At 45.1% G+C, this 12,800-nt stretch overlaps 1 protein-coding gene across 3 annotated transcripts in view; it reads left to right on the top strand.

The window, feature by feature from the left end:
• BACH2 (BTB domain and CNC homolog 2) overlaps positions 1 to 12,800 on the top strand; it is a 186,611-nt gene that overhangs the window by 159,612 nt on the left and 14,199 nt on the right. For all 3 annotated transcript variants that reach the window (XM_041480364.1, XM_041480363.1, XM_041480362.1), the window contains one exon: positions 5,862 to 7,406. In XM_041480364.1, the coding sequence (XP_041336298.1) occupies positions 5,862 to 7,406 (1,545 nt within the window). The remainder of the gene's footprint in view (positions 1 to 5,861; positions 7,407 to 12,800) is intronic.

Here is a 12,800-nt window from a genome sequence, read left to right as displayed (position 1 = left end):
GTGTAAAGATAATAACACGCGCCTGCGCTGCTCTGTCGGGACTTGTGCATTCTCAGTGGGTCTGAAGGTCTCACCACCCAAATTACCCCCAGTTCAGTAGGATTTAGCAACTAATGTTCTGCAGATTTCATTGTATCCCTGGAGGGGAGGAGAGGGCTCTGCCCTCTCACGCCACCACCAATGAGCTTATTCTTTGCATGTGCCCCAGGTATGCTTTATTTGGAAAGGAACAATTGCATGTGCATTTGCTGTTGAACCTTATTGCTCTTTCCTAGCAGATCATTGGCACTGTGCCCTTATTAACACAGAAATTAGCCCTGGAAAAGTCTACTAAATTAAAACCCAGATTTCCAGAACAAGGTTGTGCTTTGTTAGTTTTCCTTTGCAGTACTCAGACATAAAATATCCATCATCTTCTCTGGAAAGCCTTCCAAGACTGGTCTGAATTGACTGTTAGGTTAAGAGTCAGGGAAAAAATCCCTACATTTTAATTTCTTTTCGCTGCAAATGCCAGTAGCGCCCCATAGCAAACCAGACAGTTCTTCTCTGTTCTTGATGTTAGTTTGCATCAGATTACTGTAAACATTCCCTTGCTCCATTTTAGATACTGCCGTGCCAAGTTTTACATTCCTACATGTTTACAGTGATCTTTTCTTGCCCTTAATCACTTTTCCCCTTTTTAAATTGAAGTCAGAATTTGCTGGCATTTTGCAGGGGTTGACCTTCCCTGCTCCAGATGCAGCTTTTCATACAGATGCCATTCCGAGCGGGGTTACCAGACATCCATGTTTCCTTTGGAAATAACCTTCCTTCCCACCCCCCCATAAGAAATACTGTCTGTGCAGAATTGGAGGATTTTGTCTATTTGTCTGGGATTTTGAGACATCTGGAAGTCTGGGCAGCTCGCTAATGAGCATGCACTGATGAACTCTATGGCGCGCAGCGAGTCTGGCCCATCGGCAGAAACGTCAGCCCTCCGTGTGTGCTCCCAGGCCACGTCCCGTGAGTTCAGAACAGCACAGAGGCCTCCTGGCATGCCTGATCAGCCCTCACGGAGGACACGGATACAGCAGGGAGCCAGAGCCAGTTCACCCACAGTGCTGCGTCTCCCACAGTGCCTGTGTGTGTACAGATAGGTTTAAAATAGAATTTCTGACCTAGAAGTCCCTTACAAAAAGATGGTGTTCCCAATGTGTAAGTGAGCTAACCCTCCTCCTAATTTTAGAATGGTATGGGCCCAGAATTAGAAGAATGCTTTGCTGAAACTGCTCTATTTGCATCTGTAATGCTGCCTCCTTTACTAGCATTTATTGCTGACTGTCTTCTCAACTTCTTATTCTTCCATCCGACAGTGATCAATACTCTTTTCCTTGAATTAGCCAGTTTTTTGTTAATGGCCAGTGAAAAAAGGAAGGCAATGCAACTATTTCTCCAAAAGGAAAAAGCATTACCCGGAATGCATCAAGGAAATGTAATGAGAGATGATGGAGGAAAATAAGGGAAATATTTCCTCACAAGGAGGTTTTAAGTAGAGTCTGGCAATGATCTCCCAAAGGAAGTAGTGGAAGTCTGGTCACTTAAATCAATTAGGACTAACCAGAGCATCGCACTCCCCAGGACTCTGTAAGGAGAAAAGCAATGTCAAACTGAACTAAAATAGACTTTCCGTGCTTATTTTCTGCAGGCCTGCTGTCTGTGTTTTGCTGGTAAATTCAATATGGCTAATGCTGATTAACATCTCTTGATGGTGATCATATCATTGCATTGTTTCCAACCTGTTCCTCAGTAGCACACACTCACAAGGGCATGGCCGTACAAAACACATCCCCCAGCTCAGCTAGCTCAGTCTGAAAGACAAGAGGCAGGTAAAGGGCAGGAGAAGTTGTTTCCCCTCGCCTTAACAGTGGTCAGGCTTGTTATCACCACAATGCTGAATTGACAGAGACCTCCCTACTGCACAATGGGCACAGTGTACCTGTGACAGCACAGCAGAGGCAGGAGCTGCACGTGGACCTGGTCTCTTGGATTGCTGTAGAGCAAGGAGGTGTGCCAGGTGCCTTAGGGAGGGCTGCAGTGCCCGTGTCCTCTATGCTCTAGACAGTTCTAATGCATACGAGGCCAGCTGGGGACAGAAGCAAGAAAAATAAAGTGCTTTGCCCTTAGTCTTGGTGGGCTCTTTGGCATGCTCCAAGTACACCTAAGGGAAACAAACAAGTAAACATAAAAGAAATCAAGCCTCCAAGAAGCTAAGATCTTTGCCTTTCTCTCTGTGTGAGTATTGTTGTTTTATATGTATGCTTTACCTTTTCTCTGGCTGGTTTTCTAGTAGCCAGTCAATTCCATTTGAACAATAAAAATGGGAAGAAATTGGAATAAGGCAAAGGATTGAAAGGCACGGAAGTAGTGACTTGGCATATGAGCTTGGACAGGGTGCCCGGTGGAGGTTCCCACAAACTGACCTGCCTGGTAAACACTAATTTATACAGAAAATAAGGTTTAAAAGCAAACAACTCTTGGACATTTTATTTTCAATAGAGAAAAAAAAAAAACCCTGGGATTGTTGCTGGCATGAGTTTTGCCCATCTAACAAAGGCCTTTCTCACGTGTAAATGAAGACTGTTATAGCAGAGAAATTATCTCTTTCCTTCTGCAAGCATAGAGCAACTTATTTTCACTAACTTTTTTCACTGGGATGCATCAGTCAGATCAAATAATTTTTAAAGACTGTCCTTATCTCTTCCTAGAGAAATGCCTGTGTGGTGGTAGTACATGCAGCTTCAAAGCCTTTTCTTTCCCAACGTGCGGTGTTCATAGTCACGCTCCAGTGGCTCAGTTCCAGCCTTCCTGCCAGAATGCATCAGATGCAAGCAGTCCCAAAACCGGTGGGGCCGAGGCAGGGAACCTGCCACGGGAGCCGAATCAATATTTAGACAGCTTCAGGCAGCAGAGCTTGCGCTGGCTTTCACACTTGGCAGCAAGCTTTGCACCCATTTGTTTCCAAAGTTATTGTTTGTGCAGTTTCAAGAATTGGCACTAGAGAGATTTCCGCCTGAGGGCAATGACAAGTGCCGGGTGCTTGAAAAGAAACTTTCCCCCTTTGGATCTGAAGATTGTGAGAGTGAAGGTTGTGTCACTGGGTAATATCTCCAAAGGAAGTCAAGGCACACATTTGCTCGGAGTTTTCATCATCCTTCACATGAGGCGTCTGCTGGGCACCGTGGGGAGCCCACGGCACAGTCTCGTGCTCTGCTTCCGATACATCCAGCACAGAGCAGCTCTAACAGCTGCTTGCTGCTGTTTGTTATCCTGCTGATTTACCTGGAGCAAAAGCCTGTGTCAGCGTGGGAGACAGCCTTGCTGTGGGGTTGTATGAGTCAGCCCGAGGCTGTGCAGAGTGCCTGTGCTGGGGCGGCAGGCAGGCAGGCAGGCAGGTGAAACCCTGGCCCAGCACAGAAAATTATTCTAATTTGCTTTCCAGCCATTCCACCTAGTGGCCAAGTGACACCACTGCCAGGAGAGCTGTGTTTGTGCTCCACAGTCCCTGCAGACCTACGCTGCTGCCGAGCTTACAAGATATGCAGCAATATGTAAGCCCCCACACTGAAGATCTTACCATCAGCCTGCGAGTAGCTCATTAAGTTCCCGAGCAATTTTGTTAATCATGCTGCATAGATAAAATGCAGATAGGCCTTTAGTGAGCTGATAATCTAACAAATAGGCAGAAAGTGTAACACTGATAAAGCAGAGATTGGTTTAATAGCCAGCTGTAAATCTTGGCAATTCTGTACCAGAGGCGTATTGTTAAACAGGAATGTGCAAGTGTGTAAGTATGTGCATGAAAATGCACTGCTTCTTAAAATAGCAGATAGAGCAGTAATACTATGGATGGAATAGCTATTGGAAGCAATTTTAGAGGTGTTTTAAAATATTTTTCTCCCCATCAAAATCTGCACCACTTGTGGTGTCTTCATAAACTGCCATCATAAGTACAAATCTATGAATAACAAAGGCTTGTTTGTGGAAGTCAGGATTTTCTGTAAAATCTGTGAACTCTACCACTGGTCCTGAGGCAGTATAGGGCTTTATAGGCTTTTCATTGAGATGAACCAAATTATTCACTCAGATACACTCTAATCACAAATTAGACCTTTGCAAATTCATGGCCTGATGGCTTACCAGTCTTTTGAGCAGCTTCTTTGCTCGGTGGCATTAATTCAATTGGAAGAATAGTAAAAAGCAACTCACCTTCAGGATATCCCATACTGTCCCAAATATACCCTTCTGAAGAGCTGAGAAATGGGAGTTTCAATCCTCACAGCCTGGGGAAGGAAACGGGTCTCCTACTTTCTAGGTTCCCCTTCTGTCTTCAGGTCATTTTGCAAAAAAAAGGAGACAGCAGTGCTTCTGCTTCTTGTTTGTTTTAAACAAAGGAACTGAGCTGGGGATGCCTACCAGAGATATCTGCATCCAGAAGGAGGTGCATCCCAACCTCACACAGGCATGCAGGTGTTGGCTGTGCTGAATCCCATCCAGAGGCCTTTGCCTGATATGCAAAGCACAGGGAACTCAGACAAATGAGTGCTACTTGCAAGAAAGGCAAGAAGGTTTCTCAGTGAATTGAGACTGAAGGGACTTACAGGGTCATGCAGTAGGTGGTTGGTGCAATGGGAAATTGAGTTGTGGTCTTCCAAATCTCAACCTTGTGGCCAAAGCACTGAATTTTCTTGTGCAGAAACCTTAATCCTTGATGATGAGTTGTGGTTCTGAAGCAGCCTCTTGCTGCTTCATGAAGAATAATTTTTCCAACCCCTTCATTTCATACCCATTGAGAGAAAAAAATGTAAGAGAAGTTAGTGGCTGTCAAAGTATTTTGTCTAAAAATAGACAATATCTATAGTTTACTCTGTGGCTTAGCAACTTATTTGATAGCTGTATGTAAAGATACAGCTGTAAAAAATGGGGAGGGGGGAGAAGTGTGTATTTTTTAATATATGGTATGTTAATGTTAAACACAGATGGTATGGAAAGAAAAGATGAGTAGCAGTGCATAAGTCAGACCTGGAACAGTTTTCTGGAGATCACTCTCCTGGAAACAGTTTTTATGCTTTCTACAAAGAAAACTGTGGGAAATTAAGTACTGAGGTGGAACTCAGAATAATTTCTACCATTTGAACTATAAATATTAATTTCTTTTCTGTTAGCTGTACCTCAGGCTCACTAAAATTGGGAACAGTATGAGGAGAATAATCTCCATGGGATAAAGTAAAGTTATACAGTCTGTACTTACCTATCATGTATTCAGCAATGGTTTGCAAAAAAATTGAGAAGAAAAAAAGGAAATTGTTTGCTTTTGAAAGAGGCAGGAAGATGCTTTCTGTTGAATTTTGCTGTAATACTAAGTGTTTCCTTCCCAAAACGCTTTTTGGATAAATGGTATCTTAAGCTTGAAACCACTGTTCATTGGACCTTCCATCAGAGCAGAAGAATCAAAACTGAATTGGTGCTTTCATGGTTGGATGCTGTAGCACAGTTAAAATTAAATCCATGTAAGACTTAGCAGTGTCCAGGCTAGTTTTGTCAGTCTTTTATTAGGGCACAGACTTAGTTCATAGGTTGTCAAGATACTTGGGAAAAACAGTCTCAGTTCAACCTGTACAGTGATGTACAGGAGCAGCGCAAAGGGAGCAGTGCTAGTTCCTGGGTGTAGCATCATTGCAGGTGTGACAGAAGAACAGCTGGTGCTGAGCACTATTTATTTCTGAATGCCAGATCTGTTAGTTTATCTAACCACCTGATGAAGGACTTGGGATGACAGCAAGAGCTGATGGTAACGCTGGCAATTTTGCTCTCTATTTTTGCAGGTCACTGTCAGGGGATTTGGTCCATTGCTACAGTTCGCCTACACTGCTAAGCTGTTACTCAGCAGAGAAAACATCCAGGAGGTCATCCACTGCGCTGAGTTCCTGCGCATGCACAACCTGGAGGACTCCTGCTTCAGCTTCCTTCAGACACAGCTGCTGAACAACGAAGATGGCCTGTTCCTTTGCAAAAAAGATACCACCTGTCAGCGCATGCACGATGAGGAGAACTCCGATGGAGATGAGGAGGAGACGATGGAATCGGAGACGTCAAAAATATCTTGCCCAAGGGAGAGGATGCACCAAGAACCCTTCAGTTTTGAAACCACTGTTGCTGGAGCAGACAAAGGCGAAGGGATGCTGCCTGACTCTGACATGCTGAGAGATAGCAAGGACAATTTGGATAAAGATGCAGTAACACGGTACCCCAGATACAAGAAATACCAGCTTGCTTGTACCAAGAATGTCTACAACACATCACACATCAGTACCTCAGGTTTTGCAAGCACATTCAGTGAAGAGAGCTCTGGAAATGGCCTCAAATCAGGACTTGCTATGGGGCAGATAAAAAGTGAGCCTCAGAATGAAGAGAACGATGAAGAAAGCATCACACTTTGCCTGTCTGGAGATGAACCTGACATCAGGGATAAAGAAGGGGATGTTGAAATGGACAGGAAACAGCCAAGCCTCACTTGTGTCGACAGGCCAAAAAGTGGGTCTTCTCCTTCTTGCTTGCGGTCTTTCTTCAACAGAACAAAAAGCATAGATTTGGTTGGCTTCCCCAGCACTTCCCAACAGCACTTTGGCAGGAGTCCAGCATGCCCTTTTGAAAAAGGGACAACTCAGGGTGACCACAAAACTGATTATGTCCCTTTCACAGGGAACTATGGACAGTCCCATGCCATGCAGAAGGATGCTTCCAACTTCACAGTGGGATCACCACTCAGGGGGCCCGGCTTTGAAACTCTCTGTAAGCAAGAAGGGGAACTGGACAGGAGGAGTGTTATATTCTCTTCAAATGCTTGTGACCAAGTAAACACTTCGGTGCATTCATATTCTGGTGTGAGCAGCTTGGACAAAGACCTCACTGAGACTGTGCCAAAGGGTCTGTGGGCTGGCAGTAGCCAGTCTCTCCCCAGCTCCCAGACCTATTCGCACAGCGGACTGACAGCTGATCACTTGCCGGGACGGATGCGGCCGAACACCAGCTGTCCGGTGCCAATTAAAGTTTGCCCTCGCTCTCCTCCTCTGGAAACCAGAACCAGGACCTCCAGCTCGTGCTCTTCCTACTCGTACGCAGAGGACGGCAGTGGTGGCTCTCCCTGCAGCCTGCGGCTTTGCGAGCTCTCCTCTTCCCCTTGCTCCCAAGGCCCCCGATTCCTGGCTCCCGAGCACCAGGAGCCCGGCGTGGTGGGGGATGGATTGTACAACCCGGTCCGAGCCCAGATTAAATGTGAGCCATCCTATGGAACAAACTCCAGCGATGAGTCTGGGTCATTCTCAGAAGCAGACAGTGAATCATGTCCTGTGCAAGACAGAGGGCATGAGGTAGGGATTTAAGATAAGTACATATATCACAGTTGTTATGACCCAATTAATCTCTCCTTGATTCTCTCAAATGACTTTGCATTTCCCCTGCACTTTCTTTGTTTATAAGGGCAAAGAGTAACTTCTGGTTATTCCCTCATCAGCTGAGTGCACATGGTTGATTTCACATTAATAGGTCTGCTTGATCTCCAAGCTGTTTGGCACTTCTAAAAATTCTGGTATAGGAAAACAGCAAATTGCTGAAAGATGAGAGATCATTGATGTGCTTAGGAGTTTGCCAGCAGTGTCCTGTCTTCCTCCCTCACCCACTTCTGTGGCACAAAGCGCTGCTCCTTATTCTTAATTTGCTGAGGTGGTTCCAGGTCCATTTGTTACTGCTGTAGGTGTGTTTGAGCAACCTCAAGCTGTTCCTTTCCTGACACCAAGGGTTGGGCAGCTTGCTTGAAGAGCCAGGCTGCATGTTGCCAGCAGAGGAGTGAAATTACTCAAACAATTGTATAGCTGGCCACACTGTGCTGTGGGAATGGCATTCCCAAAGTAATCTTTGCACATGTGTGTGCATGTGTGTGTTGCACATTCAGGTACTGGGTTTTGCTTCTATTATGTGACAACTTGAGATGATGTTCCCTGCCTGTGACATTTTGTTCAGATCTCTAGCAGCCATGGCACGAATGGTTTCAGAGAGAAGTTATCTTTAATTTCCAGGATTGTTAAGGGAATGATGAGAGAATGATCTGGGGCTGAAGAGCAAGCCATCAATTTCCATGTAGCTCTCCCAAGAGGGGGAGGAGAAAGAGGGGGCCTCTCTAAAACTAGAGATGAAGGTGCTGCAGTGATAACTGGCTAACCATGACCAAATAAACTGTCTGGGTGAAGTCACTACTTTAAGGGCAGACTTCAATCAAGGAGATGTGTTGTGGAGCCCAGAAAGTGGAAAAGACTGGATGTTTATTGACAGAGTTTTGTTGGGAATCTGCATGACCCAGAGAACATCTGGGTGAAATCACGTATCAGGTTCCTCTAGTAATGCTGAAAAACTCCACTGAGAGCTTTTGCTTCAGTGTGGGGAGCAATAAGTGCTCATATGCTGAGAGGAGGGTTCATACGTGGAGAGCTCCCAGTTCAGAACCATGTGGGCTTAGTTATGGAGTGGGGATGAAAAGAGTGAAATTTATTCTATCCCTCAGTCTTTATTCTGGCTACGTCCCAGGCTTTATTTTTCAGACAGATGTGGGTGCTTCCTTTAGTTGGCTGCTTAGCTTTCAGAAAGGGCTGAAGAGCCAGGTGAGCCTCTGGTCACACTGGACCAGTGATTCTGAGAGAACAGTTCTTCGTCCTCATGTCGTAAGCAGGGGACAATGCAGAAGGGAGAGGAGTCTCTTTAGGAGGCTGTCTGGGATAGTGTGCAGGAGATCTCATTTGGGAAGCCCTACAGCAGCCCAGGCCATAGCTGGTTACTCAGTGAAGTCCTGCCTTTACAAGGGGCAGAGGGCAGCAGGGACCAGGGACCATTCATTTCCACCCATGTGTGCTGCTTGCTCAGCATGAGGCAGCAGAGAGGGCAGGGGTTAGCCTTTTGAGATTTGATAATTAATTAGCTGTCATAATTACCTAATTGTGTGAAAATGTGCCGCAGCAAAAATGAGCCTGGAAGAGTGAAATTAGAAGCTTACAGGGGACTGGTGGTGGTTTCCTAGAAAAAAGGTATGTGCATATGTGCAGGAGAGCATGGATAAGAGGAGGGATATACAAGGAGCAAACAGGCAGCTACAGGAGGCTGTCTGGGTGTGCTGCAGGCAGGCAGACATCTGGCTCTGAGAGTGCTAGGAAAGGTTTGCTCCACTCCTGGTTTTGCTTCTGGTTTCCTCTGGGGAAGATTTTCTGTACTGTGCTGAGCAAGTTTCCTCCCTGGGACTGCTGATAAGGCTTTTTTTTTCTTTTTTTTTTTTTTTTTTTTTTTTTTTTTTCCCCAGGGTATTTTGATTAGGACTACTAGGCATTAAAAATGTGGTGAGGAAATTAATGCTCCGTGAGGTTGCACTGCACTATCCTGAACAAGCCAAGGGTAAACAGATCACACAGTGCTTTGGTAGAGATTCTGTTTAAAAATTGATTTTTTGAAGGTTGTTACCAATACAAGAGCAGACTTTGCAGCCTCATTAAACAATACTGTATTAATGCAGTGACTTCGGGTGTGTATCCGGCAAGATCTGCTGCTGTGGAAACCTCAGTAAAGGGTATCTTAAACCAGACAGTAGAAAATAAGCAACAGCAGCAGGAAGTTCTTGTATAAGTTGCTCTACCTGCTTTTAGCAGTTTGGCTGTGAATAAAACAGCAGGAGAGACTCACAACTGTCTGAAATGGACAGCTTTCTGTTCTTCACCTCCCTGCAAGCTGCATGGGAATCTTTCTCCATTCCTGAAATTGTTGCTTTGCCCTTCCTGTCCTGATGACTTCACAGACAGGACCCTTTCCCCCTCCATATCAGAACACACAGTGTTTTCTGGGCTTCTATTCAAAAAGCACCTGATAAGATATCTGGGGGTGACATGCTTGACCTTCTGGAGAGAGGCCATGCAGGTTCTGCTGCAGGTCAGCTTTTATTGGGGTGGGATGGCCTGATGGGAATAAGCCTGGTGGACTCTGACCATCAGTTATCTCACAGGGCTGCTCAGTTCCCCTGGAATTTGGACCTAGTTGGTCTTAATTTGGCTCACAGAGTGATGTCAGTGCCAGAATTAGTGTCACAAAACATCATTTGCTGGGGTATTGATTGTGTGAGAAGTAGGTGAGAGGCTTCTCTCTGCTTTGTTCAGGCATTCTGCTTTCCCACAGACAGATGCCATTCCAGAGCACGTGGCCAAAGTTGTTTGGTGCCAGAAGTGGGGTGCTGGGGTTCAGCATGATGCCCTGTGGGTAAAGGTGACCCCACCTTGTGATGAGCCTCCATCTCATTGTGGGTGCAGAAGGCAGTCAAAACTGTCAGAGGAGGTGGCAGTCCTTGGAATACCACTGGTAAATCTTCTCCAGGATGTCCTTGCTTATTGCTTCCCTTCCTGGAGCCACCAAGACTCTTCTGCGATCTCCCTTTGTTAAGGCTTCCTGACAGAAGCAGCAAGTGCAGTGTAGGGTGTACCCATGGTACAGAGCTGCAGGAACAGGGCTGCAACTTGAGCTATTGGGACTTCACAGAAATATTTACCAGTTTGTGTTGCTGTTTTCACTCAGTTCTCTCAGGTCTCCACAGGTTGTGAAAAAATCAATCTGAGATATAATATTAGAGAGAAGACTTACAGCTCAGAGCTTACAGGCAGGTTCTGACAATCCTGCTAAAAATAGCAACAACAAAACAATAAGCCCTGAAATAATGAATTGTTGAGAAGGAAGTAGTCTGTCAATCTGTTAACCTACTTAAGGAACAGAAACTTCTGCACTACCTACTTTTCTTGGCATTCCTTTTCTTCAGCAAGTACTTCAGAGGTTTTATCTGCTAGAAAATTTGTAAAAGATATTGTACTACTAAAGCAGTTAAAAAGAAATCTCATCTCAGTCTAATATGATAAGTGAGTTTTCTGAGGAAAAAAATAAACAAGGATAAGAGGAGGTAAGAGGTGGAGTTTTCCAAGAACTATTACTATCTAGAGAGTTGCATTCAGTGTCTCCTCATGTGTATTTCAAAAGAATTTCCCACCTGGATTGGTGACTTACTTTTCAAAGGAAATTTTCATAAAGGGAAAGCTAATGCAATTAGACCTTTGAGGGTATTGTAGGTAAATAACTTTCAGCAAGAGTCCAAACCCCTCCCTGTTAAGTGACAGGCAGCCATCCTTTCTCTGTTCATCTGCTGGTGCTTAGCAAAATACTGCAAGTCAGAGCCCCAGAAAAGAGGAGTAAACCAAAGCTGCTCTACCAGAAATCTTCTGTAACTATGCTGAGTTACCTCATCTGAGACTGCTTCACTGCTTAATATTCCTGCTCAGTGAAGAATGTTATGTGGAAAGAAGGGCAACTGAGAAAAATACATATGAAGGCTTTCAGTTGCTGTGGTATGTGATACCTCCCCAGAATGTGATGATCAGTCACCCCAGCTTTCCTGATTTTGCTAGGTTTGCAAATTTGAAAATGAGAAAAATTAGTCTCCAGATTGATTTCTGGTAGATGTTCTCTTGACTAGGATGGCATCAGCAGTGCACTGGGAATTGTTTCTCAATGTCTGTTTAAATGGTGTCTTGTCAAACATTGCTCTTGTAAGATAAACTTCATGGAAGTTCTGTTTTCTTTCCTCTCTTCAGGAGCAATGGTCTCCATATTGGTAGCAAAGAATTGCTGGAATACAACAACACTGAGAGTTTGAAATTTCGGAAGGTCCTTTTAAACACTATATGATTTCGCGGAGCCCTACAACCAATTATTTTATCCTCTGCTCTGAAGACCTTGTAGGAGCTCTTGAAGGATTCCAGTTCTTGAGCTGCAGAAGCAACTCTTTCAGAGAAATACTGTACTCTGTCCCCTGTCATTTCACTGCCTGATCTTCCACTCTTAAGTGCACCTGTGGCTTCTGTCAGTGTTTCTGTGCTATCCCTGGTCTCAGAGAAGCCTGTTAAATGGCAGGAGTACCATACTGTTGTGCCCTTTGAAGGGCTGGAAGCTGGGGACACTGCAAGCAGTGAATAGGAAAAGGTCAGCCCAGCATTCTAAGTACCATCAGTGTGTGGTCTGAATACAAGTCCAAATCATGAGCTAAAGGATGAGAATCCCATCCACATCTCCTGATTACTGGGTTCAAGCACTCAGCCGTGGGATTAACCTGGTCCCCCACTTCTGTGAGGCAGGTAGCAAATCAACAGGTTACCCATGCTGCCTCCACAGCAGTGCCCTCTCAGGCAGCATTTGCTGACCCAAACACCTCTCATGGCCCTCACAAGGGGAAGCTGGAGTTGACCCCACGCCACTACAGGGCCATCAGTTGTCTTGAGTCAGATGGAACACATTGCAGTGGAACCTGCTGATCTGAAGTGGGACAATTTAGACCCTGGTTTGTTGACACAATGGTAGATCTTCACTGCCTGGGCTCATCATTCCCCTTTTGCAGTCCTCTGCCATCTTGTATAGTTGATACCTGGAAAAAGGAGGTGTTTTGAAGGCTTTAGCTGTGCCAGTAAACAGCAGGATGAGAAAATGCATCTTGGCTATCCCTTATACAAAGGGATTACACAAAAGCCCATTACCTTTGTGCTCCTTAGATAGCCTCTGTCCAGGTGAGATCAGGACAGGAATAGGTCCCTAGTCTGTAGGACCACAAGTGGTGCCTGAAATACCCTGAAGACAATTGAGCCCCTATCACAGGTGGACACTCCTCAGCTTCTATACTGGAATGAATTTCTTCCTGAGTG

Source organism: Pyrgilauda ruficollis, unplaced genomic scaffold (assembly GCF_017590135.1).
Source record: "Pyrgilauda ruficollis isolate IOZ18807 unplaced genomic scaffold, ASM1759013v1 scaffold51, whole genome shotgun sequence".
Taxonomy (NCBI): domain Eukaryota; kingdom Metazoa; phylum Chordata; class Aves; order Passeriformes; family Passeridae; genus Pyrgilauda; species Pyrgilauda ruficollis.
This window is presented reverse-complemented; position numbering and strand designations above follow the sequence as displayed.